Source organism: Geotrypetes seraphini, chromosome 12 (assembly GCF_902459505.1).
Source record: "Geotrypetes seraphini chromosome 12, aGeoSer1.1, whole genome shotgun sequence".
Lineage (NCBI taxonomy): Eukaryota > Metazoa > Chordata > Amphibia > Gymnophiona > Dermophiidae > Geotrypetes > Geotrypetes seraphini.
The window spans coordinates 72,318,268-72,346,018 of record NC_047095.1 but is presented as its reverse complement, the minus strand read 5'-3'; the positions used below and the strand labels follow the sequence as shown (position 1 = coordinate 72,346,018).

General features: G+C 45.3%; 2 protein-coding genes across 5 annotated transcripts in view; one reads left to right on the top strand and one right to left on the bottom strand.

Moving 5' to 3' along the window:
- TOE1 (target of EGR1, exonuclease) overlaps positions 1–625 on the bottom strand; it is a 44,170-nt gene extending 43,545 nt beyond the window's left edge. Inside the window, exon 1 of the mRNA XM_033916670.1 lies at positions 482–625. Within this exon, the coding sequence (XP_033772561.1) occupies positions 482–592 (111 nt within the window). The 5' untranslated portion in view covers positions 593–625. The remainder of the gene's footprint in view (positions 1–481) is intronic.
- MUTYH (mutY DNA glycosylase) overlaps positions 382–27,751 on the top strand; it is a 63,687-nt gene continuing 36,317 nt past the window's right edge. For 2 of the 4 annotated variants that reach the window (XM_033916668.1, XM_033916666.1), the window contains exons 1-10: positions 551–683; positions 6,064–6,164; positions 8,932–9,065; positions 9,876–9,915; positions 13,558–13,631; positions 14,606–14,647; positions 17,939–18,010; positions 18,548–18,661; positions 23,331–23,428; positions 24,135–24,279. In XM_033916668.1, coding sequence (XP_033772559.1) covers positions 6,071–6,164; positions 8,932–9,065; positions 9,876–9,915; positions 13,558–13,631; positions 14,606–14,647; positions 17,939–18,010; positions 18,548–18,661; positions 23,331–23,428; positions 24,135–24,279 — 813 coding nt within the window. In that variant the 5' untranslated portion in view covers positions 551–683; positions 6,064–6,070. Of the gene's footprint in view, positions 421–550; positions 684–6,063; positions 6,165–8,931; positions 9,066–9,875; positions 9,916–13,557; positions 13,632–14,605; positions 14,648–17,938; positions 18,011–18,547; positions 18,662–23,330; positions 23,429–24,134; positions 24,280–27,751 lie in introns of those variants that run through there. The other 2 variants (XM_033916667.1, XM_033916669.1) reach the window with 2 other exon arrangements.

Below are 27,751 nucleotides of genomic sequence, written 5' to 3'. Positions count from 1 at the left end.
GTCTGCCCAGTACTGGCCTTAGTTCAATATTTACTATTATTTTCTGATTCTAGATCTGACAGTAGATCTAGCCCCTCCCCCACCCTCTTCTCCGCCCTCCCAGTTATTGAAGCCCTCCCCAGCCCATCCCCCACCAAATGGCCATACACAGACACAGATTGTGCAAGTCTGCCCAGTACTGGCTTTAGTTCAATATTTACTATTATTTTCTAATTCTAGATCTGACAGTAGATCTAGCCCCTCCCCCACCCTCTTCTCCGCCCTCCCAGTTATTGAAGCCCTCCCCAGCCCATCCCCCACCAAACGGCCAGACACAGACACAGACCGTGCAAGTCTGCCCAGCACCGGCCTATAAAGAGGAGGGCTGGTAAATCTTTGGAGTGGAGCCGTGCGGGAGCAAGAGCAGGGCAGAGCCACTAGGTACCGCGCATGCGTCGTCTGGTCCCCGAGGCCCACTCGAAAGCGGCTTCGGCCCACTCACCGTGTCCAGAGCGACGAAGCTGCAGCACTTGACGGCCAGCAACACGGAGGGCCAGAGCTCCCGGAAATTGTCGTTCTGCACGTCCACCACCGGCACCCGCAGGCAGCTCATCGTCGGAGGCACGCGCTCGCCGGCGCCAACCGACGCTGGAAGTGACGTCGCGCCGCCACGAGCCCCTTCCACCAACGGCTCTTGCTGGAGGGTGTGTGGAGCGCGCGCGCGCGAGACCAACGGTCGGGAGAGCGCCAGGAGTCGTTGGGGGAGGGGCCAAGTGCGGTCCTGGCGGCTCTTCAGGATTCCCCCGATGAATTGCCTTCTTGGAATGCAAATCTCTCTCATGCATGTTCATTGGGGATATCCTGAAAACCTGGCCTGGCAGTAGATCTCGAGGACCGGACTTGGGCAGCCCTGAGCTAGAGTGTGCCAACCTTCACACCGTATCTCATAGTTCCTCCTTGAGGGCCGCAATCCAGTCAGGTTTTCAGGATTTCCCCAATGAATCTGCATGAGATCTATGTGCATTAACTGCTTTCAATGCATATTCATTGAGGAAATCCTGAAAACCTGATTGGATTGCGGCCCTCAAGGAGGGACTTTGAGATCCCTGGTCTAAGTGGGCAATGGGGGATTAAGTGACTTGCCCAGGGTCACAAGGAGCAGTGTGGGATTTGAACCCACAACCTCAGGGTGCTGAGACTGTAGCTCTAACCCAGGGGTGTCAAAGTCCCTCCTCGAGGGCCACAATCCAGTCGGGTTTTCAGGATTTCCCCAATGAATATGCATGAGATCTATTTGCATGCACTGCTTAGATTGTATGCTAATAGATCTCATGCATATTCATTGGAGAAATCCTGAAAACCTGAATGGATTGTGGCCCTCAAGGAGGGACTTTGAGATCCCTGGTCTAAGTGGGCAATGGGGGATTAAGTGACTTGCCCAGGGTCACAAGGAGCAGTGTGGGATTTGAACCCACAACCTCAGGGTGCTGAGGCTGTAACTCTAACCCAGGGGTGTCAAAGTCCCTCCTTGAGGGCCGCAATCCAGTCGGGTTTTCAGGATTTCCCCAATGAATATGCATGAGATCTATGTGCATGCACTGCTTTCAATGCATATTCATTGGGGAAATCTTGAAAACCCGACTGGATTGCGGCCCTCAAGGAGGGACTTTGAGATCCCTGCCGTAACCAAACCCCTAAGATTCTTCTTGCTGTACCCCACTTGACCCCAGTCCTCATTCACAACACAGCCGTTGCAAATACAAAGTGTGTTTCCCTTTTCTCTAATCCAGGGGTGTCAAAGTCCCTCCTCGAAGGCCGCAATATAGTCTGGTTTTAAGGATTTCCTCAGTGAATATGCATGACATCTATTTGCATGCACTGCTTTCATTGTATGCTAATAGATCTCATGCATATTCATTGGGGGAAAACCCAACTGGATTGCAGGACCCCTGCTCTACAGGGAGGGGATTGGACTATGGTGGACCTAGGGCAGGGATCTCAAAGTCCCTCCTGGAGAGCTGCAATCCAGTCGGGTTTTAAGGATTTCCCCAATGAATATGCATGAGATCTATTTGCATTAACTGCTTTCATTGTATGCTAATAGATCTCATGCATATTCATTGGGGGAAAACCCAACTGGATTGCAGGACCCCTGCTCTACAGGGAGGGGATTGGACTATGGTGGACCTAGGGCAGGGATCTCAAAGTCCCTCCTGGAGAGCTGCAATCCAGTCGGGTTTTAAGGATTTCCCCAATGAATATGCATGAGATCTATTTGCATTAACTGCTTTCATTGTATGCTAATAGATCTCATGCATATTCATTGGGGGAAAACCCAACTGGATTGCAGGACCCCTGCTCTACAGGGAGGGGATTGGACTATGGTGGACCTAGGGCAGGAATCTCAAAGTCCCTCCTGGAGAGCTGCAATCCAGTCGGGTTTTAAGGATTTCCCCAATGAATATGCATGAGATCTATTTGCATTAACTGCTTTCATTGTATGCTAATAGATCTCATGCATATTCATTGGGGGAAAACCCAACTGGATTGCAGGACCCCTGCTCTACAGGGAGGGGATTGGACTATGGTGGACCTAGGTTAGGGATCTCAAAGTCCCTCCTGGAGAGCTGCAATCCAGTCGGGTTTTAAGGATTTCCCCAATGAATATGCATGAGATCTATTTGCATTAACTGCTTTCATTGTATGCTAATAGATCTCATGCATATTCATTGGGGGAAAACCCAACTGGATTGCAGGACCCCTGCTCTACAGGGAGGGGATTGGACTATGGTGGACCTAGGGCAGGGATCTCAAAGTCCCTCCTGGAGAGCTGCAATCCAGTCGGGTTTTAAGGATTTCCTCAGTGAATATGCATGACATCTATTTGCATGCACTGCTTTCATTGTATGCTAATAGATCTCATGCATATTCATTGGGGGAAATTTGGAAAACCCGACTGGATTGCGGCCCTCCAGGAAGGACTTTGACACCCCTGACTTAGATCGAGTGTCAGCCCGCCAGGACAGAGAGGGCAAAATGCCTGAGTACCTGCAGGTACACCACTTAGGTTATAAGTGCAAAAATGTCCATGGCAGGAAGAAGAGCAGCAGTGGGGGACAGTTCTTTGCTTATGTTGGGTAAAGGCAAGCAGATGGTGACCACTTTTGGTAAAAGATCACACCAAGTTAAAATGAAGGATGAGTAGGGATTGCTTTTGTGCTCTTGCAGTCTTTCAGGGTTGAGTTAGAACATATGGGTCTGAAATCCTTCACTCAGGTACTTAAAGTGCACTTGCTCCTCAAGTGACAATTGGAGGCTTTGGCTCCAGGAATTAAAAGTGACAGCTGCGTCAATGAGCCCACAATTAAAAAAAAACCTTAACACAACTTGATAAAAGGGGGCCTTAGTTTGTTCGTTCCCTTTTGGGTTTTGTTTCTGGTTTGTTTTAATTAGTTTAATTGAGTTTGATTATGGTTTTCATTATGTTTTAATATTTTTTTTATTATGCAGTTTGGTTTTATAGGTGGATATATATATGTTGTCATCTGTGTGTACATCGCAGTCAAGATTTAATTAATAACTGATACCCCTGACGCATGCACAAGGGCACCAAAACATGTTGGGCAGTTTTTTTAATTTTCTTTGAATTCTGGACTAGAGAATGACACTGAAGGATTCCCGTGGCAACCTGCAGTTAGCCTGCAAAAACAGTGTAGCCAATTTACAGCAGCAACAAGGTCTTCCACCATCCCCTCGCTAGTGCGGTTTCCCTTACCTTGCTCCCGCAGCAAAAATTGCATTGGGGTCAGCGTAGCAACATCCTTTCAGCTCAGCATCTACTCCCCAGTTTCCCTCGTACCTACCTTACCTGACCAAGTCAGCTGTGCCATGCTGAAAAGTCTTAAGAAGCCTGCGCCAAGACCTTCCTTTAGCTGATGAGCCCTTCCTTGATGTAACTTCCAGTTTCGCAAACTGGAAGTTACATTAAGGAGGGACTCATCAGCTGAAGAAAAGCCTGGACTAGGCCTCTGAAGATTTTCAGCTTGGCGGCGGTTTTACCTGAAGAAGCCAGCCACGCCAATGATGAAAAATCTTCAGAGGTCTATTCCGAAGCCTTCCTTCTGACAAAGAGTCCCTCCTTGATGTATCTTCTGGCTAAAGGAAAGCCTCGGAGCAGGCTTCTCAAGATTTTTTGACGTGGCTTGGCTGGCTTATTCAGGTAGTAGTCGCAAGGGAAACTAGGGAGGAGATGCTGGCCTGTGGTGGGGGATGTTGCCTACGGCTTTTGATGGGAGAAGGGGTGCTAGCTGTCTTTAGAGCTGGAGCTGAAGGCGGTGTTGGATTTGGGCTGGGAGGAAGAGAGGTGTTGGGCCAATGGTGGGGGGGGACTGAAGGGAAGGGAGAGAGGTACTGATGTGGAGGGGGGACTGGAACTGTAGGGAAAAAGAGAGGTGCTAGACCTAAAGCTGGGAGTTGCTAGACCTAAAGCTGGGAGTGCTAGACCTAAAGCTGGGGGTGCTAGACCTAAAGCTGGGAGTTGCTAGACCTAAAGCTGGGAGTGCTAGACCTAAAGCTGGGGGTGCTAGACCTAAAGCTGGGAGTTGTAGGGAAGGGAGAGTTATTGGATTCACAGAGCTGGGACTAGAGGGAAGGGGGAGAGATGTTGGACCCATGGGAGGAGGGGCTAGAGGAAGGGGGAGAGGTGCTGGATCCTTGGGGAGTGTTGAGAAAAGGGAGAGAAGTAGTGGACCTCCAGGGAGAAGAAGAGGGAAGGGAAAGAGATGCTGAACCAAGAGGATGAAATGAGTGAAATATTTAACAGTGGAGAGAGGGAGGGAGGAAAGAAACTGTGAGAGACACTTTCAAGTAAAGGAGTAAGAGGGGAAAAGCTGGACACAGATATACGAAAAGAGGGGAGATGTGGGCATGGATGGGAGCATAAGAACAAGGATACAAAGGGAAACACTTTATGAGTGTGGAATATGGATACAGTTGACAATTCCAGGTACATGAGGGTATATGGACACAGAAGATGGCTAGACATGAAGGAGAAGAGGAACGCAGAAGAGATATGTTGGACTTGGGGGGGGCATAGGGACACAGAGGATGGAGATGGGCACAGGGCAAATATTAGAAAGGGAAGAATTGGAGACAAAGAAGGGAGATGCTTACTGAACATGGGAAAAACATACACAGAGATGGAAGATGAATGGTGAGCATGGAGAAAGAAGACCTGTCAAATGGTCAGGAGACCCTGGCAAGTAAGTTAGAGTAGATAGATGGAAAAGGAAACCAGAGTCTGAAACCAATGTGATGTGAAGAACAAAAGGTAGAAAAAAATAATTTTATTTTCTATTTTGTGATTGTAATATATCAGATTTGAAATATGCATCCTGCTAGAGCTGGTATTAGACATAACTGTGCTTCTTTAGCTTCCAGCTGGCTTAGGGCTCTCTCTAAACAGGGAGTAGTTGCCCTGGTTGCACTCCCCTAACATTCTTCCTGCCATTTGTGACTGAAGTATTCTGTTAGCTTGATTTTTATATATAGCATTCTATAGTACCAATTTGACTTCAGTTTTCTCAATAGTGGAAGGGATATTTGTGAGGGGGAGGAGAGGAGAGGGGAGACAGGGGTTTTGTTGATCCTTGCTCTGTATTATTTGTGATTTATAAAATAACAATTGTACCGAATATTATTTCTTTTTATACTTTAATAAAATAAGTTCAGTATAAAATCATAACTATTCGAGACTTGTGCAAATGAGATCAGATGGTTTGTGGGGGTGGGATGGAGGCTGAGCTTGCAGGGACGGGGACAGTTTTTTCCCCATGTCATTCTCTAGTCTGGACATACCTACCTGGGACCACCTGATATTTTTTTTTTATACCAATAAAAGTCTACATTTTCTGCTTTTTGTCTACTAGAATAAGAGACGACAAGTGAGGGAGAGCTGCCTTATCATGTTGTTTTGTTGCCTTCAGATCCTCGGACACTATCACCCCAAGGTCCCTCTCCCTGTCTGAGATCAGAGCCACTATTTTGTATTCTGTTGAACTCATCCTGGCTCTTGTCTGTTCATAGATTTGTAATGAATAAAGTGAGGACTGCATCCAGGATCCGGAAGGCAGCTGCTAGAAAAGAGAACTCTCAGAAACATGGGGAGGAGAACCCTATGCTGCAAGGTTTGGCTTTAGAAATGAGATTTAGGCCCAGATGAAATCTTCTGCTTTTGTTCGTTGTGATTATATAATACAGTGTGAATCCCAAAGACAACCTCAGAAAGAGTAGGCAGAAAGTCTAGTATTCCTAGTGGAGGGAGGGATTCTCCCTTTGTCAGAGCTCATGAGGACTTATGACCTTACCAAGATGGACCAGTTCCAATACTGTCAGGTATATGCTTTTGTCTGCAAACGAGCATTACTAGACCTGCGGTGTGAAGACCCACTATAGGACAGAGTTTGGGAGAACCTCTCTGAAAGGGGTAGCATCTCACGCTTTTATAAGGCATTATTATGCACTGGGGACCCCCCCTGCCCTGTATACGACTAAATGGGAGTCTTTAGTGAGCCAGCAACTAGACCAACCCCAATCGAGACATATATTCTGCTTGCTTCTTAGAGTATCCATAGCGAGTAATTTGGAAGAGAATGATTTTAAACAACTATACCAGTGGTACTTCATCACCTCAAAGTGGATATATCAGGGGATGTGGGGAGCGAGGAACTTATCATATTTGGTGGCAATGCCCTAAGGCCAGGAGGTATTGGACTATGATATTTGCTTGGTGGACTGAAATATGTGGGGTCCCGGTTAAGAAAGATTTGGGATGTGGCCTTCTGAACCTTCCACCAGTGGGAGTTCAAGCTAAATACCATAAACTTGTTGCCCTTATGATAACAGTGGTCAGACTGTCTTTGGCAGCTGCCTGGAAATAACCTGGAACTCCCACTAGACGGCAGGTGCGGATTAAAATGGATTAAGTTTGTTGAATGTCGAAACTTACAACGCTGCATTCAAACAGACTGGGGCACTTTTTAAGGATCTGGAATCCATATATATATATATATATACTAGTCTTTAAGCCCGTTACATTAACGGGTGCTAGAACATATGTGTGTGTGTCTGTCTTTATTTCTTTCTCTCTCTCTCCTTAGCTGCTTTTTTTCTTTCTGCCTTTCTTTTTCCTTGGCTGTCCATCACCACCCCTTGCCTGCTCCCCCTGTCCATTTTCCCTTCTTTTACCTCCCCTGTGTCCACCACCACCCCTTCACTGCTCTCCTTATGCAGCAGCAGCCCTTCTCCCTTTGTTTTACCTCCCCCCTGTCCAGCAGCACCTCTTTCCTTCTCCCCCTGTCCAACATTAGTCCTCCGTTCCTTTTCTTCAACCCCCTGTCCATCAGCATCTCTTTCGTTCTCCCCCTGTGCAACAGGTGCTAGAGTAGACGACTGTTTTTTTTTTTGCTTTCTCTCTCTGTGCTTGGATGCTGTCTGTCTGTCTGTCATTCTTTCTGTCTGTGTCTCTGTCTTGCGCCATGCCTGCCTATCTCTCTGTGGCCCCCTTCTCTTCCCCGGCATGATTGGTGTGTGCCCCCAGAACACCCTTCCCCCCAAAGCAGCCCCGTTTCCCAATGCCCCTGCCCCCTTTTGTGCCATGCCTGCCTGCTCCGTGGCCCCTTTCTGTTTCCCCCCTATGATTGCTGTCTGGCCCAGGAAACCCCTCATCCCAAAGTAGCCCCCTTTCCCTCTCCCCTTGTTGAGCCATGCCTGCCTGTTCTGTGATCCCCTGCCCATGACTGCTATGTGCCCCCAGCACACCCCTACCCCCAAAGCAGCCCCTTTCCCTCTTCCCCTGCTTGCCTGCCATGCCTGCCTGCTCCCTGTGCATCAGCATCAGCATTTCCCTCCCCCTCACCTGTTCCTTCGTAGCAGCATGGAGATAAAACGGCTCCCTTAGTTCTTTGATGGATTTTTTTTTAAGTTTAAAGATGCCTACGCGGCTCCTCTCACGATCCGGCCTGCTTCAGAAGCCTTCTCTGACACAGGCCGGGATCGTGAGAGGAGCCACGGCGGCAGTTTTAAACTTAAAAAAAAAAATGCAGCGAACTAAGGGAGCCGTTTTCAAAGCCGCCGCCGCAGCTCCTCTCATGAGCTGCACTTATATTATGTCTGAAGATGAGAGAGGAGCCGCGGCGACGGCGGCAGATTTCAAATTAAAATAATTTATGCGGCCAGCTGGCTCCCTCGAAACCCTCCCCCCATTTCCCTTCCCGCGGTCCGTCTGGCTGCGTTGTTCTCTCCCTCATTCTCAAACTGTCCGTGCCAGCTGAAGTGGGAGTGGGGAGGGGACTCAGCACCGGCTGGGCGACTCAAGCCGCCGGCCCCCAGGAGCTCGAGGCCGACGGCGGACATGGCTTGCGTTGCCGAGTTTGGTGACGTACAACCCGCGCATGCGCACTAAAAAAAACGGGACAGCTCAGGGAACACGTTTTTTTTAGTGCGCATGTGCGGCCTAGCATTTTATTATATTAGATAGTGATGCACCCATCTGGGTTGAGACCTGTAGCGCATTTCTTATATGGTGGGTGGGTAGGGGAGGTAGGGGAGAGGTATTGTCAGCTGAATTTATGTTCTGTGAGCATGTACCAAAGAACTAGAGTACAACTGTTTAGAGCAAATATGCTGGCAATTCTGGAAGCAATGCAAAGTGATGTTTCTCAATGCTGTAATATTATTAAAATAAAGACAAAAAAACTTCTTGGATTTACTTCACTTAAATGATTTGTGTAGGTTCTCGTATGCACAGTTGCTGAGTCCCATCACTCGAGTGATATGTGACTCGCACAAAGCAATAGTGCAGAGGCCACTTACAGCCATGAGAACAGAATGCTGCTCTGGGACACTTGTAGAGTCAGATCCTCAGCTGTGTTCTCCTTTGTTTTCTTGTATCAGACATGTCCTGTCCAAGGTCTGATCATCGTTCATCCTTCCATCTCTTCACTGATGCACTGGAAATTGCTTCATTCAGGAGGAATTTGCTGTCTTGGTATGAGCTGCACAAACGGAATCTTCCCTGGAGAAAGCAGGTACAGAGCAGCAAAAAAGCCCCATTTGTTCCTCTGAATATGCACCAGTCTGGAGGCAAGAAAGAGAGTATTGCAGACATTGTGGCTAGTGCATAGTGGCTACCTTCTACTTGCGGAATATCTGGGGGAGTCTAGGTCCATTTCTTTCCCTCCCTTTTAATTCTTATATTAGGATAGTCTGTTATTGAGACAGACATGGCAGAAGTCCCTGCTTGCCCTGTATCGGTAGCATGGAATATTGCTACTCATTGGGTTTTGCTTAGGTACTAGTGACCTGAATTGGCCCAGTGAGAACGAGCTATTGGGCTTGATGGACCATTGGTCTGACCCAGTAAGGCTGTTCTTAGGTTCCCAGTACTAGGCAAATAGTTCTTTGTTAATCTCAAGTACTAGTCTTTTAAGAGTCATTTAATGGCATTGTAAGGTCATTTTTTAGACTGAATGGGCAGGAGCCATTCAGTCTATCTGCACTAACATTACTAGGGTAAGATTTGTTTAATATAATATCCCAGAATCCTTTGCTGGACACAGCCAGCACACAGTAATGTAATGCTGAGAAGGGGGGGGGATTTTTTTGGGTGGGAAGGGTTGACTGCATATGGAGGTATTGGTGGCCATAGGGTGCCCCTCTTTAGGGCAGGAATTCACAAGCCTTTGTTCTCTGTCTTATGTGCTGGTAGAGGGCATAACCCATCTGATGTAACCACCTTTTTTGTGTGGTCTCCAATTCCCTGGCTCTGTGCCTCCATGGGACTGTGGAGTTTTGGCTCCTTGATGGGATTCAGTGTATCTTTTCTGTTTCCCTTTAAGGCCTCATCGGAATCCAACTTGAACAAAAGAGCCTATGCAGGTGAGAGGAGACATGAGCAAGTGACTCGTAACTCCCTTTATTCTTCCACTCCCTAGCACCGCCTCTTTTTACTGCTTCTCGTTCCTCTACCCCCCCCCCCTTCTTATCTCTTCGGCCTCCCCCTCCCTTTCCTCTTATTGTTAGTAGCAGGGATTACATATCCCCAGTAGCAGAGATTGGCTCCTGGTTTCTTCCAAGGTTAGAGCCACATTTTGGCCTTTAAGAAGAATCTGTGTGGAAAATCAGGAGGGAGTTGAGGTTGGCCAGTCATGATTTGCCCCTCCCCCCCAAAAAAAAACACCAAAACCAGGAGGAGGAGGAGGACTGCAGCACTTCAGCTCTATTTGTCTCTTCCCACTGACAAGTCTGTTTATGGGTAACTCCTTAAGAGACTACATTGTTTGCTAATGACAGTCAGGGTCAGAAGGGATAATTGCGCATTTTCATAGCTTCACTAGCCCACAAGGGCAGCTTGCTGTCCTTAGCTGGTCATTACTTAGGCCTAGATTCACTAACAATAGTGACTCAATCACTGTTGGCCGTTTCTCTGGCTGATTTTCCAACTGCAATTGATTCACTATTAAGTTTGCATGCAAATGATTTGCACGGAGGTACAAATAATTTGCATGCAAATTCCCCGACTCAATCGCTCAGTGGTGAGTTGGGCAAAGCCCTGGCAGTAGTGACAGGAGAAGCTGTCAGGGCTCCCTTCCTCCCCCTACCGCTTTAAAAAAAATCGCAGGAGGGATGCTGACTCCCTCCTGCCATCAACGCTCCCCCAACTGCGATTAAAAATATGGCAGGAGGGATGCTGACGCCCTCCTGCCGTCTGTGCTCCTTCCTCCCATCCCCAAAACAAACGTCAGGAGGGATGCCTACTTCCTCCTGCCAGTGGACACCCACTCCCCATCCAGGTACCTTGAAAAGTTGGCAGCAGGAGGGGTGCTCAGTCCCTCTAGCTCTTCCAGCCTCCTGCATGGTAATGATGGCCTTAGGCCACTACCCAATGCATCATCTGATGCACAGGGAGGGGCCTAAGGCCCTGATTGGCTCAAGTGCCTCAGTCTCATCCCTTGGGAGGAGCCTGAGGTCCCTGATTGACTAAAACACAGTTACCGACAGGTCTGCAGGAGTTGGGTTTTAGGATAGTAAAACCTGACTCAAAATAGCCAAGCAATTGTTAGTGAATCAATTGCTTGACTATTTTGCATGGGCTTTTACTAATTTGCATGGGTTGGATCGGATCAGATAGGAGATTGATTGGACAGCAATTTAGTGAATCAGTTCGGGGACCAATTGCAAAACGATCGTGGAACGATCACAAAACCAGTAAAACTGGTTTTGCGCTCGTCGGTACAGGATCAGAAGGTTTAGTGAATCTAGCCTTTAGCCTTTGCAGCCTGTTGCTTTAATTGCAGGAAACGTGTTCCATATTGTGAAATTAGGGTGAGAATAAACTAGTGGCTTCTTTTGTTAACTTTCTGTCATCTTCAGGAAAAAAGCCTGAGAGAGCCTCAGCTGCAATTCTTGACATAAAGTGCTTCATACTGGAAAAGAAATGATGTTGTTCTTTTTGCTTCTTGAATTAAGAGTTTTGCCATAAAGACTGCTTTATCTTCAACTCATTGTGTCACCATCTGCCACAATTACTAGCTCACCCCTGGATCAGAGCACAGGTAGCACACTTGTCATATCAGTGACAACCATCTCAGTAAAAGTTGACTGAAATGCAGAACTTCCTTTACTGATTAACATTTCTGGGCAAAGGATATAGAGCAGTGGTCTCAAACTCACGGCCCACCAGGTCCTATTTTGAGGCCTCGGTATGTTTATCAGAATCACAAAAGTCAAATAAAACAGTTTCTCGATCTTATGTCTCTTTAGCTATAAATGACAATATTATGATTAAACTTAGCCAAAAGGAAAGATTTATAAACTATAAAGAGTTTTACCTCATTTCTTTAATAAGACATGAACTCTTTTTTTCTGAGGCCCTCCAAATACCTACAAATCCAAAAGGTGGCCCTGCAAAGGGTTTGAGTTTGAGACCACTGATGCAGACTCACTTGGTCCATCAGCAATGGTTTTCAGAGAAATAGGTGGCGGCTTTTGGACCGAGTGAGTTTTGGTGCAGGAATAAACTATAGTACATGAATCTTGCCTTTTTTGTATCAAAATTAATGGCATCACTCAAAACGGACAAAAAATGGACTGAGCAAATTTTGGAACTATCCTTTCAATTGTTTTCTCCTATCAGCCTTAATTTGTTTATATTCCTAAAATCCTCCATATTTCATATGTGCTGACATTTTTAAGCAGTTTTTATTTTAAATGAAATGGCAACATACCATTTGGTGGAGTTACTACAGTCTGTGGAACACGTCACACTATAAAGTCCTCTCAACACTAACTCTAATTTATGAAGAGTTTCACTAATTAACACAGTAATTGAAAGCAGATAAAGACCAGCATGATCCATCTGTTCTGCCTAGGAAGGTAGTGGTCGCTTCCTGCCTTGCTGCTCCGTGAATATTGGTCCAGCGCTGTAGGGCAGGAGCTTTCAGCCTCCTGCCATTCTCTCCTGCTTTATCTCGCCGAGCAGCAAGCAGGCAGGTGCGAGTTTTTCGCTTCCTGCTTTGTCCCGCACCGCTCTGTGAATGGCTGCCCCAGTTCTCGCGAGAACTGGGAGAGCCATTCACAGAGCGGCGCGGGACAAGGCAGGAAGCGAGAAACTCGCACTTACCGCTCAGGGAGAGAAAGCAGGAGAGAAGGGAAGGAGGCTGAAAGCTCCTGCCTTACAGCGCTGGACCGTCATTCACAGAGCAGCAAGGCAGGAAGTAAAAAACTCGCACCTGCCTTTTGCCACTCCGACTCTGCCACTGCCTGGGGAGAAAGCCGGATGGAAAGGCAGGAGGCTGAAAGCTCCTGCCCTACTGCGCTGGACCGCCGGAGGAGTTAAGGTAAGGGGGGATCCTGCCTGCCTCTGGGTGGGGGGGGGGGCCCTGCCTGCCTACTTGCCTTGGGTTGGAGGGCCCTGCCTGCCAGCCCGCCCTGCCCTGCCACTAGGCCTGCCTGCCTGTCACTAGGCTTCTAGGCCTGCCTGGCTGCCACTAGGCCTGCCTGCCCTGTCCTGGCCTAGCACTAGACCACCAGAGGGGGGACAGGGTACAGAGCCTGGCAGGGAGGGGGACAGAGTACAGAGCCTGGCAAGGAGTTTGGAGTTAGGTGCAGAGCCTGACAGGGAGAATTTGGTTCAGAATGGTTTTTTTCTTGTTTTCCTCCTCTAATTCTTGGGTGCGTCTTATGGTTAGGTGCGTCTTATGGAGCGAAAAATACGGTAGTTCTTCTGATTCAAATTGCTGGATCTCGATATAGCTTTCTTCATCAGTCACATTAAGTTAAGAGCAGGGGAACTGTAGTTGTTTTTCAGACCAAGAACATCCAGTGTTAAACAAGAGACAGTTCAGCTTGGTAAACCGTAGCTCAGGGTGCATTGTCATGGACTGGGGTAGAAAGTTCAGAGTGGAAGCGTTTGAATTGTCTTCCATAGCTGAGGGGAAAGGGAGTTTTCATATTCTAGGGTGGAAAGTCTTGGGGCCTAAAAGTGCATTCAAAGATCTTTCATGTTTTCTCTGGTCACAGTGTGGGTGTCGGAGGTGATGCTACAGCAGACACAGGTTGCCACAGTTATCGACTATTACAACAGGTGGATGAAGGTAAGCAATGCGCCATGTCTGCTCCCAGTGAGAGGCGTGATCACAACTCGCGCCCTCCCTCCCTGCCTCACTGCTGCTTCCCTCTTGACTCATGAGGTTTTGATGTCAATATAGGATTTGGTGTGCCCTGGGGAAAGCTGAAGAGACGCCTCCTCGGTTACTGTGGTTTACGGACTAACAAACAAAATAAACTACAGTATTATAGGAAAGATAAATGTATTTATTTATATTTCACACTATTCTCACAATAGATTCTAGGTGGATAAAATTTTAAAAATATTGTGTCCATACAAAATAATTAATTTAACAATCATTAAAAAGGTTTTAACAATTTTTTAAAGATATAAGCAGAAACTTTTCTTAGTGCCGTTGGTAGATCATTCCAAAGCTTTGTTCCTGTAAACTCAAAAGATGGTTCAACTATGTTACTCTCCAGCTTAACCCAGCTCAACTAGGGTCTATAGGTTTGCTGAAAAAGCCATGTTTTAGTGGCAGATTTAATGCGTGCCAGTGGGAGCAAGTTCTAGTAAATTAAAGCAACCTGAGATGCTGGCAAGACCATGCGATGGTCATTAAGTGATCTAAGAACACATGTTGGCATGTAAGGGGATGGGTCTTGATATACCACCTTTCTGTAGTTACAATCAAAGCTGTTTGCATATTATATACAAGTACCGATTTGTATTTTTTTTTTTTTGTACCTGGAGTAACAAGTCAGAAGGAGCTAGAGTGGGAATTGAACCCAGTTTCCCAGGTCGCTGCACTAACCACTAGGGAGTGGTAAGGTGGAAAAATATGATGAGACCCCCTTTTTAAATGCTAAGGAGCAAGGTCTTTAAATTTCACTTGGAAGCCAAAGGTGACTTTTAGATTTTCTAACAGTCTTGGTTCTTTCTGTAATGTAGACTCATACTTGCACATGTACTGGCTATATGGTAACAGAAATAACCGATGTGTGTCCTCTCTAACTTTAGAAGTGGCCCACTCTGGAGGCACTGGCGAAGGCATCGCTGGAGGTAAGAGCCAGGCCTTGACCTGAATGACATTTCAAAGCAATGTCTATATCTATGTGGGCGATATTCTTTTTTATTTTTTTTTTGTAAATCTTTATTCATTTTTATACGTACAATAAGTGTGATAATACATAAACACATTTGCACATTGAGAATATCACTTAATATTCAGCAATAATACCAATCATAAAATTTTATCTCCCTCCTTTCCCACCCCTTCATAACAAGTAATTAAATTACTTTATATAAGATGTTATACTTAAAATGCCCCTCCCTGAAAAATGAACTTTAAGAATTAAGGGAAAAGTAACATCTAATCATTACAAAATTTTGTTAATGGCTCCCACACATCTTGAAATTTCCTAATATATCCTCGATATGTTGCAATTACTCTTTCCATTTTATACATATGACATAATGAATTCCACCAAAAATTATAATTTAGTCTACTCCAGTTCTTCCAGTTATAAGTAATTTGTTGAATGGCAACCCCAGTCATTATGAGTAATAGCTTGTTATTATTGATGATATGTGGGCGATATTCAAAGCGGTTTAGCCAGGGACGCAGGACTATTTTGTAGGTGATCCAGGGACAGAGTTTGGCACAGATATTTTTCACACTTAACAGTCTGTGTTTATTGGACAAGTAGGACTGCATAACGAGGAGTCCTCTTTTTATCCAGTTTCATTTAGGCAATTAAGTTCTGAATATCACACTTAACTGAATAAGGACTAGCCAGCTTTACAACCCCAAATATTCAATGCCAGTGTCCGGACATGAACTAGCATTGAATATTTGGGGAAAGGACAGTACAGAAAAGCAGAGAGACAGTTTGGAAGTGTTTGTTTTTGTGTAATGAAGTTTATCCCAGGACAAGCAGGTAGCGTATTTTCACTGATGGGTGACATCACCAACGGAGCCCCGGTACGAACACTTTAAGAACTTGGAAAGTTCTCCATGGCCCACACCGCACATGTGCGAGTGCCTTCCCACCTGACGTAGGCACGCGGTCCCTCAGTTTCTTAGTTTCTGTGGAGCTAAGAAGTCGTGTTTTCAACGTCGTTGAAAATTTTTCGCTGCCTTCCCACTCATGCGGCTCTTTTTTCTTGTTTTTTGTCGTAGTTTGCTTTCTTTTTTCTTTTCACTACGGTTAAAAAAAAAAAATCTTTTATTTTTTCCCATTTTTGTGGCCCGGCCCAGTGGGGCTTGTTGCCACGATTCAAGCCTCGACCTTCGATTTTGCCGAGGCCATATTTCCCTTCGTGTCCCATCCACAATTGGGGTTCAAAAAGTGTACACGGTGTGCTCGCCCTATTTCCCACATCACTGGTGCTTCCAGTGTTTGGGACCAGATCACAGGGCTGAATCGTGAACCCGTTGTTCCACACTTCAGAAGAGGACCCTCAAGAATTGTCAAATTCAGAAAAAGTTACTTTTCGGGTCCGGTATGGAGGGGGATTTGACACCGGCTACAACTTCGGCACCAAAGTCAGTGCCGCTTTCCTCGACACCGCAGGAGTCCACCTTGGTGTCGCAATCAGTAGGTAAGCCGGCTAAGAAGCCTTCCCCCACCCCTGCAGGCCCTCAGGTCACTTCTGCAGTGAGCCAAGTCCTGCCGACCTCAAGGCATCCTAAGAAATGCTCGGCTGCGATTGAGGTGAATGCCTCGTCATCGGCCTCCTCATCTCTGGAGCGTAGAGCGGCACCAAAGGTACCGGCGAAAAAGCAAACGGTACTGGTGCAATCTTCTGAGGACAAAATCGCAACCATCATGCGAGTCCAAATGAGGAAGGAGTTACAGCTCTTACTCCCGCTTCTAACGACGCCGGCTCTGCCAGTGCCGGTCCGGTCTGAGCCTTTGCTATCGGCATCGACCCTGGTGGCTCCCATGTCTTCTGACACCGGATTGCTGACACCGGCTCTTGCGGTACCAGTGTGGTCCAAGCCTCTGTTGGCACCAACTTCTGCGGAACCGGTGCCTTCGCAGCACTCTTTTTCGGTACCGCTAACTTCTACCCATACCTCCCCTGCCGCAATGTCGGTCAGATCGGAGAAATCAGTACGGAAGTCTAAGCACATTGAGCCCTCGACACAGGGTTCCTGGGGCAGATTACCACCAGTGCGGGACACTGATCTCTGGGAAGACTCTAAAGACCCTGTCTTAACAGATGATGAGGCCTTTTCTGATGAAGTTTCTGCTTCTCAAGAGTCTGTTCCAAAACCAGAGCAGACATCTTTCTCTAAATTTTGGAGCGAAATGTCAGAGGCACTTTCTATCCCTCTGGAGGCTGATTCCGAAAAATCTAAAGCATTTTTAGATGCATTGGATTTTGATCAGCCATCTAAGGAGTTCCTTAAGCTTCCCCTTCATGATATTTTAAGGGAAACTTTTTATAAAAATCTTGAAACTCCTTTAACCATTCCTGGGGCCCCTCATAAACTTGATGCCCTATATAGGGTGATTTCTGTTTCCGGCTTTGACAAACCTCAGCTTCCTCGTGAGTCTCTTCTGGTGGAGTCCACTCTAAAGAAGTCTGCAGGTGCCAGTGTTTACGCTTCTGTTCCTCCTGGCTGAGAGGGAAAGACTGGACTGTTTTGGTAAGCGTCTGTTCCAGAATGTCATTCTTGCCAACCGGTCTGGTAATTTTGCTTTCCATTAAACTTTTTATCTTAAACACTTAATTCACCAAGTGTCTGCCCTTCATAAGTATTTACCTGAACGCAAGGTACCTCTTTTGCAACAGTATACTTCCAGTTTGTTGCAATTGCGGAAGTTTCTAGTCCGCTCAATCTATGATACGTTTGAGTTTACATCTCGAGCAACCGCCATGTCTGTGGCCATGAGGCGTTTAGCTTGGCTTAGGGTATCTGAGTTGGATGTTAACCACCAGGATTGCCTAGCCAATGCTCCTTGTTTGGGTGATGAACTTTTTGGGAAGTCTTTGGATACTACTACCCAAAAATTATCTGCTCATGAAACCAGGTGGGATACCTTGATTAAAACCAAGAAGAAGCCTCCACCTGCTCTATCTTACCACTCAGTTCACAAGAGGTGAGACCCAGCCTGTAATATTTCAACAGAACCTAGATATGATTTCATTTGAAAGCACATTGGTTTGAAATGTTTGTATGAATCTCCTGTGAAGCTTTCAAACGTCTGTCCATTCATCCATACTTACTTCCCTGTTATAGCTAAGGAATGCTGAAGGCTTATAGAATGTGACATTTTTCTCACTGGCACTTGGATGCTAGGGGTGTCCTGAGACCTGACTTTCTGTTTTCTTTGGTGCCAGGAGGTGAACCAGATGTGGTCTGGACTGGGCTACTATGCACGAGGGAAGCGGCTACACCAAGGAGCACAGCAGGTGAAGACTGCCTTCTCTTAACAAATTCCTTTTTTCTTTTTGTTCCTGATTGATGTAATCTCCCAAATCAGTGAACTCATCTGCAAGGGTGCTGATGATTCTCTGAGCTGGTAGGACTGTTGAGATCTTTTGCTTTGACTGCAACTGTTCTTTGTTTTCAACCCCCACCCCACTCCCCTAGTGGGGCCAGGGATTGATTTTAAGGATTCCAAATCTGCAAGAATCTTTTCTTTTATTCAGGGGAACCCCAGGCCTCTCTCGCCTCACACCCAATTAATAAATGGATTTGATTTCTCCAGCACCAGTACTCTAGAGGAGTCTTTGAGGTTCAAGATTGCAAAATATATTTTCATCCCAACAGGCACAGTTTTTGAAACAATAGTCCTGCCCCCTAAAAGATCCCATCTAATCCAGTAATAGCTTCTTACCAAAAGGTGTTCTCTGCTTTCTGACATTTGCCACAAGCTGGTAAATCTGCCCTACTGAGGAGAAGGATGGTTCCGATCGGAGTTCTCTCTTTCCTGTCTTTCTCTCTAGGTGGTGTCACAGTTGAATGGAGAGATGCCACAGACGGCTGCGGAACTGCAAAAGCTGCTACCCGGAGTAGGGCGTTACACAGCAGGGGCCATTGCTTCCATCGCATACGGACAGGTTGGCAGTGGGGAAACGTAGGGACAAGTGAGAGTTGAGGAGCAGGGGGGCATCGCATGAGGAACTCCTGTGGTTTGCTTTCTGGATAGTCTGGCTGTCGAACGTTCTTGGTCTGGGAATTTCTACAGGAATAATCTGAAGTGGCGAAAAGAGAGAATTACATAGAACAGAAGAGGAGTAACCAGCACACTTCTTCTCAGGTTCTGGTCCTGGTGCATAGACAACAGATTTTCCTGCTAGAGGTGCTGTTTCTCCTCTTTCCCCCAGAGTTTTTCTGCTCATTCTTTTGTGGGAAGGTTTTGATTTTTTGTTAGTTTTGAGAAATGGGTATGTCTGGTGTCCACGAGGAAATGCTTTTCTGTTTCTCTTTCTCCAGAATTGCGTTGCAGGCGGGGTTTCCAATTCAACTTTTGTCTGCTCCTCTCTTTTCCTAATTTGTGAACACTTTCCCTGTATTACTTAGTTCATTGAGCTGATGTACTGTGTAAAAAAAGCCAAATAGACTCAATTTACAAAATAAAAGAAATAGAACAGCAAAAATCCAGTTAGGAAGAGAAACCTAGAGGAGAGGTATTCAGAAAGGGCAGAGAAACAAGTGGGCTGAAGAGAAAGGAGATGGATTATAATAGTCTCAAATACAAGCAACAAGCCTTTATCGGAGGAAAAAGTGCTACCAAACAAGAGGCCCTTTTAACCTTGTAAGCACTAAGCACAGTTTAATAAAAAGATCCCTAAGAGAGTGAAAAATGCAAATACAACAATCAGAATGAGCAAAAAATCTCTAACACTGCATTAAAACTACCTTATAAGCGACCAAAATAAAAGAAGATAATAACAATTGAAAAAACATATGATTTAATTTGGAGATTTAATAATGATTTATTAACGGATTCAAAATTTCTTGAAGATTTCAAAATAAAAATGCAAGAATTCTTTCAATTTAATGAATCAGATGATATTAATGCTGAGATCTTATGGGATGCTTTTAAAGCAACTATGAGAGGAAATATTATTTCATATTCAACATTTATTAACAAACAAAAAAAAAAAACAATTTATTGAGATGGGAAAGCAAATTAAATTATTAGAAAATAAATTAATTGAGAAATGGGAAAATAATACATTACAAGAATTATTAAAATTAAAAGTTAAATACAATGAAATTTCTTCTCAAATTGTGAGGAAAGATATTTTCAACAAACAAGTACAATATTATGGAAATTCAAATAAAGCTGGTAAATTATTAGCAAACTTTCTAAAAGCAAAGAAAAGAAAATCTAAGATTATTGCAATTAAAGATACAAAAGGTAACACACATACCAACACAAAAGATATTATAACACAATTTCTTGATTTTTATAAAGAATTATATACTTCCAATTCTTATGAAAATAAAGAACAAGACGGATTAACTTTTTTAAATTCATATATTGGACCAAATATTCCAGATCATATAAAAGGAAGTTTAGAAGAACCTATATCTTTAAAAGAATTAGAAACAGCATTGAAGTCTCTTAGAGTTGGATCCGCTCCAGGTGGAGATGGGTATACTGTTGAATTTTATAAATTTTTTCAAAATATCATATTACCACATCTGTTAAATTTATATCAATATCAAATAAAGAATGGAAAAATTTCTGGTACTATGGCAGAATCAATAATTATAGTCTTACCAAAACCAAACAAAGATCCTACTCTGGTTTCAAATTACAGGCCTATTTCATTATTGAATGTGGATAACAAATTAATGGCTAAAGTATTAGCATTAAGATTGGCAAAAGCTCTCCCTTTCATTATTGATGTACATCAAACAGGATTTATTGCTAAAAGACATTCATCAAATAATACTAGATTAGCATTCCACTCATTAAATTTAGCAAAAAATATAAATGATCCAGCTTTTTTAATATCTTTAGATGCAGAAAAAGCTTTTGACAGAGTGGAATGGAATTTTATATACCAAGCTTTACAATGGTTTGGTATAGGATCCGGTTTTATTGAAATGATTCAGACATTGTATAGCTCTCCTGGAGCAAGATTATATATTAATAATAATTTATCAAATAGATTTAACTTGCACAGGGGAGTTAGACAAGGATGCCCTCTGTCTCCTTTACTTTTTGATATTGTCCTAGAACCTTTATTAATTGCAATAAACAAAACTAAGGAGATAGAGGGAATATCATTTAACAATTTTGAATTTAAAATATCTGCATATGCAGATGATATATTATTATATTTAAGAAAACCGGAAACTACTATTCCATGTATACTTAATTTAATAGAAACATATGGTACTTTTTCTGGATATAAAATTAATTGGAACAAATCTGAAATTCTCCCAATAAATGTTCATTGTACCAAAGGATTATTTGACCCATATTCATTTATTTGGAAAGATGATGGTATAAAATACTTAGGAATTATGATCAAAAATACAATTGAAGACACAGTCAAAGAGAATGAAAAACTTTTATTGAAAAAAATAACAGAAATGTGTGAGCAATGGAATCCATTACATCTTTCTTGGTGGGGAAGAATTCAAACAATTAAAATGATGATATTGCCTGTGGTTTGTTACCAAATGAGTATGATTCCAATATTTTTTCAGGGGTCATTTTATAAAAAACTTAACAATATTCTTACAAAATTTGTTTGGTGTGGGAAAAGATCAAGAATCGCTTTAGTATCATTACAAAGACCAATTATGGAAGGGGGGGTAAATTTTCCAAATTTTTATAGGTATCATCAAGCCTATATCTTAAGACAGGGTATGTATTGGATTCTCCCAGAGCTTCTAGAAAATGTACCAGATTGGCTATATTTAGAATGGCGGCTCCTGTTCCCTTTATATCCAGAACAGTTAATAACTATAACAATGCCTAAAAGATACAAAAACCACAGAATTTTATTTGACACTTGGAAAACATTGAGATATATTAGTAATTTATCACCTGAACCTATTGCTAAATCTCTAAATCAATCAATATGGATAAACTCCAGGATCAGAATTGGCGGATTTAAAATCGTCTGGAAACAATGGATAAATGCAGGAATAAGAACATTGAATGATATCATATCAGAAGGTTCACTGCTTAGTTTTTCACAATTGCAAAATAAATTTGGATTAAATAAATCACAATATTTTAAATGGATGCAATTGAAGCAGGCCATTCAGGTAGGGTTCCCTGAATGGAAAAATCTAAATAATCAATATAGTTTACAGGTTCTAAGTTTCCAGACGGATTTGTTGGGTCACCAAGCCGCAAAATGGTACAAATTGATATATGGATTTTTAAATAAAAAAAAGAAAACAGGTCTTAGAGATATTTGGAGTATTGAGATAGGTCAGACAATTTCTGAATCTCAATGGCCACGATTTTGGTCCTGGAGATTAAGATCTACAAGGTCAGCATCTATGAATCAAACATGGTTATTTTTATTACATAGAGTATTCTGGACCCCAACGCGCCTGCAAAAAATAGATAGTACTAGATCTAATAGATGCTGGCATTGTAAATTGGAAATAGGGACGTTAGATCATTTAATCTTTTTTTGTCCCTTTGTAAACGCATTTTGGAATTTAATTTGGCCCCAAATTAATAAGTTACTAGAGAATCACGTAGGACTCTCGTATGACACCATATTATTTGGTACTGCAATGAGAACTAAGAGTCCGATTTCAGCAAACAATAATAAGCTATTACTAATACTAACAGGAGTCGCCATGCAACAAATTACTCAAAATTGGAAAGATTACACCAAATTAAATTATACGTTCTGGTGGAATTCTGTTTGTCATATTTATAAAATGGAAAAAATAATAGCGTTACAACAGGGAAATCATCTTAATTTTAATAAAATTTGGCAACCATTGACAAAATATTCTAATGATTAGTTCTTAGCACAATGATAAATAATTATATATGAATGGGGTGGGATTTGACTAATTAATGGAAATATACTATATAAAAAGGGGATGGGAATTATATTTTATATGCTAATGTATAATCTTTATCATATTATATTTTAAATACGATGTATTATTAATGATAATATTTTAAATATGTAAAAAAAAACTTTATTGTATATTATATTACTCAAATATTGTAAGAATGGAAAACTTATAAATAAAAATTTAAAAAAAAAAAGAAAAAACATATGCAATATATGTGTCATAATGGACTGTACACCAACCAGTCTTCATCAGATAAATTAAAAAATGAAGAATTGGTATATGGAGCAAATAGATTTACAGTGGAAAAAAAGAAATAACAAACAAAACAAATACCTTAATGCCATGAGGGGATCCTGTGATGAGGTACAGAACAAATCTTTTTTATAATTTGTTTTATTGAAAATTTTTTCATAACCATACAAGCACTGTAACATAGTTCTTTGAAACAAGGCATACCAAATAGCTACACACAGTACATGAAATCCCTCCCTCCCCCCAGAAGTTCCGTGCAGGCCAATGGTCACTAGCAAGAGTTCATGGGTTGCCCTCTCTTTTCACACCAGTCAATGTAGGGCTTCCAGCATTGTAACATCCATGGTAGATGGTGATGCTTCATAGCCATACTAAAAACATAAGCTACTGAAATTGAACAGATTGCATTCTCTGTTTCCGCCCAGGATATGGTTCATATTTTCTATTTTTGTGTTGTAGGCCACAGGCGTTGTGGATGGGAACGTGATCCGGGTTTTGTGCCGTGTGAGATGCATTGGAGAGGACCCCAGTAGCCCAGCAGTCATGGCAGCTCTCTGGTGAGGTTTGAATTGGCATCCTTGACACACATATATCTAGCCACAGCACAGTCAAATATGCCCCAAAAGATTCTGGGAATGAAATGGGGTGACTTCTGCCTTCTGCTCGCATGGGACGGGAAAGGGGGTTTGCATTTAGCTCAAGGTGAGTTACATTCAAGTGCAGTGGATATTTTCCCATCCCCAGAGGGATGGCAGTGGAGCATGGAGTGACTTGCTCAGGGCCACGAGGAGTGAAACTAATTCCAGGACATAAGGCACAGCAAGCTAAACATGAAATGCTGCAAAGCCATCTAAGATTTGTACTCCTAATTTTTCATCACCAAAACCAGGGCTATAATCCCTGAATGCCTGGGGGGGGGAGGCGGAAAATACTCCACACTGGCTCAAGAGGAGCTGATAACCTAGAGGGGCTTTGACTTCATTCAGTGGACCCAATTTGGGTACTGTTAGGAACCCACCAGCATTGTGGTCTGACTTTTTCTATTTCCAGCTTAAAAATCACTGTTTCCATGACATTTGCTTGGTGCCCCTCCTCATTCTCCCCTGTCTTAAATACTCTTGGTTTCCATGTTAAGAGAGTTTGGAGTATGGGAGGTTCTGTAGATAGGATTTGCAGTGAATGGTGCATGCTTTCCTCTTCTTCTCCTCGCAGATACTCATGGTTCTGTAGTGAGTGATGCATGCTGTGCTCTCTTCCTGGCAGGTCCCTAGCTGATAGTCTGGTGGATCCTGCAAGGCCTGGGGACTTTAACCAGGCTCTGATGGAGTTGGGGGCTCTACTGTGCACACCGAAGACCCCCCTTTGTGCGGAGTGTCCTGTGAAGAGCCACTGTCGTGCATACAAATGGGTACATCTTGCATCCTAATTGTGCTGGTTGTGCAGGATGTGGGATTGGAACTCATGAACCCTCTTCGAACAGCCTTAGGGAATCCTGAGGCACAGGAATGGAGCAGAGCCCCTGCAAGTCCTCACAGGTTTCTTGCATGCCTCCATTGGTGACAGGGAGCACTGTCATAACGTAAGAGAAATGCCAGTAGGACAAAGACATGTGAATAGTATAGCACTCTGGAATAAAACTTCTCTCAGTACATAAACTGATAAGCTAGGATAGAATATGGAGCAAAAATGAAGAGAACAAAAGGTCTTTAAAAATGCTAGTCAGGTATCAGTTGAATTCAAGTACTCACGCACATCTTCCTGTGTCTCCCATCCCCTGAGTAGGTGGTCTCACTTCATGCTTGAGGAAGCCTGGAACAGCCGGTGTTTGCTCTTGACCTTCAGCATGATCAGATGAGGGAAAGAAGAAGTATGTTGAGTAGCAAAAATGCCCTTTTCTTTAGCACTCTCCAGACCAGTAGAGGTTAACTTTACGAATGGGTATATATCTAATCATGACCAGCAGGTGGAGACTGAAAACAAAACTTTGGGACAGTATATCCTAGCCCCTCCTCTCTATTTCCCCCAGTCTTCTTTCAGTCTCCAGCAGGTGTTGAGTGATCTGTACCCATCTCCCTTGGTAGGGCTGTTGGAATTTGTTTAGGGGGTTTATTGTCCCTGTTTTTAGCCGGACGGAGCTTGGGCGGACTCTGTTTGGGGGTTCGTCCGACCTCGGGGGTGTCAAACCCGGCGGGTCACGAGCGGGGTCCCTCCCCCCACTTCCTCCACCTCCCCACATTTTTTTAGAGGAGCCTCAGCAGTAAGCCTTGCCCCCTAAATCAAGCAAGGCATATTGCTTTGAGAGCCTGTGGAGTCTGTTCTGTAAAAAAAAAAAAAAAAAAAATCCTGAGGTAGTGCTGGTCTGAAGGGTTATTTCCCTTTAAGAAAACTGTATTTTACTGTATTTTTTCAACTAACCGGCACTTTTTTGCAGCTAGGTCGCGTATGGAGCAATGAGCACTTCTAAAGGGAAAAAGTGCTCATTGTGCTCCAGACGCGAGGCACTCGCGGCCGGCCTGTGCAAGCGGTGTTCAGGCCGGTGCGGTGGAGGAGCTCCGTCGGCAGCGGCTGCAGGCGCCCAGAGCTCCCCGCCGATGGTGCCTCGCGAGTCGGCAGGGAACGGTGGGGAAGCCCGGTCTTCTCCGTCCGCCCACGGAGGGATTCCCCAAACCGCCGACGGTCGGGTTTTAGAGGATTCCCTCTCAGCTGATTTTTTGACAGCTGATGCCGGCTTGCCTGCTTTAGCGGCTGAGACTATTCAGGTTTCTCAGCCGCTTCAGGCTATGGAGGGAGCTTTTTTGGCGGGAAAACCGCCATCTTCTCTGTCTGGCCCCTCCATTTTGTCTTCCACCTCAGGTGACCTTCCCCCTGTTTTGACTATGCAGGGGCAAGGTTCTGCTGGGTCCCCTGCTGTGGCAGGGAGTCCCTTGGGACCCTCGGGGGGTTTTTCTCCTGAATTTTTCTTTTCTTTATGCAGAGCCTATTTTCAGGCGGCTGGGGGTCCCGGTTGCGCCCAGGGGGTTTCGGGGGGTGGGTTTTCCTCCGCGCTCCCTGCGGCTTTGCCTCTTTCGTCTGGCGTGACGTCCCCTCCGCCGCCTCCCTTGTCCAAGCGTCCGCGGGTGTCGTGGGACGAGATTTTGTGGTCGGAGGAACGGGTCGGTCTGGAGGAGGACCTGGACCCTTCTGAGGAGTTCCAGGACTCTCTGGAGGGGACGGAAGCTGGCGGCGGGTTGTCGGATTTCCCGTTCTCCAGTGACGAGGCGTCCGTGGTGCGCCTTTTTCAGAAAGATGAGCTGCCTGACCTTATTCAGCAGGTTTCTTCGGTTTTGCGTTTTGAGGACGCGCCGCCGGAGACTCCGCGTGTGGGGGACCCCCTGTTACGGGGGATCCGTTCCGTTTCCCGCTCTTTTTCTATGCATCAGGATATTCGGGATATTATTCTGGAGCAGTGGAAAACGCCGGAGACGCCGTTTCGGCTGGCGCGCAGCATGGCTCGCCTGTATCCCATTCCTGAAGGGGATCGGGCTACGTTAACTTCGCCAGTCGTGGATGCGGTGGTCTCGGCAATTTCCAAGCGGCATACCGTGCCTGTTGAGGGCGGTTCTGCCTTGCGGGACTCTGAGGAGCGCAAATTGGAGAGCATCCTTAAGCAAAATTTTCAGGTCTCTGCCTTTGGGGTCCAGGCGGCTATTTGTGGGGGACTGGTCGCTCGCGCCGTGTTTCGGTGGGCGGAGAGAGTGTTGGATCGAGAGTCTGACGACTGGTCTCTGGTGGATCAGGAGGTAGCGAAGATTGAGATGGCGGCCTCATTCCTCTCAGATGCTCTATATGACTTGGTGCGGATCTCGGCTAAGTCTATGGCTTTTGGCGTGGCCGCAAGGCGTGTGTTGTGGCTGCGCGCTTGGGCGGCGGATGCTGCGTCCAAAGCTAAGCTTACTAAATTTCCCTTTCGGGGGTCGTTTTTGTTTGGAGAGGACTTGGATAAGTTGATTCAGACTCTGTCGGACTCGAAAGTTCCCCGTCTGCCGGAGGACCGTGCCCGCCCGGCGTCTCGGGGGGGTGCGGCCCGGGGGCGTTTGCGGGACTTTCGCAAGTATCGCCCTGGGCGTGGGGCTGCTTCTTTCCAGTCTCCGGGATTTTCCCGGGGTCGGTTCTTCCAGCGCATGCAGCCCTTTCGGGGGGCCCGTCGGGGGGCAGGGAATCCCTCCGCCGGTTCCCCCGCTTCCCGTCCTGCACAATGACGCCTTGCCGGCGCCCCCTTTGGTTCCGGTGGGGGCCCGGCTGCGCGAATTTTTCCCCAAATGGGCCGAGATCACGTCCGATCAGTGGGTCCTGGAGGTGGTGCGGGACGGTTATGCCCTGGAGTTCGCCCGCTCTCTGCCGGATTTTTTCCTCGCTTCTCCATGTCAGACTCCGGGGAAGACGCAGGCTTTTCGCCAGACCCTTCAGCGCTTGCTAGATCTCAGGGCAATTGTTCCGGTGCCCCCTCCGGAGTGGGGCACGGGCAGGTACTCCATTTACTTTGTGGTGCCCAAGAAGGAGGGGACCTTTCGGCCCATCCTCGATTTGAAAGGGGTCAACAGGGCTCTCAAGATTCCCTCTTTCCGTATGGAAACTCTGCGGTCGGTCATTCTGGCGGTTCAGCCGGGGGAGTTTCTCACTTCTCTCGATCTGACGGAGGCCTACTTGCATGTTCCCATTCGGGCCTCTCATCAGCGTTTCCTGCGCTTTGCGATCTTGGGTCGGCACTTTCAGTTCTGTGCGCTTCCCTTTGGGCTGGCCACGGCTCCTCGGACGTTCACCAAGGTGATGGTGGTCGTCGCGGCAGCCTTGCGGTCGGAGGGCATCCTGGTACACCCCTACCTGGACGACTGGTTAATTCG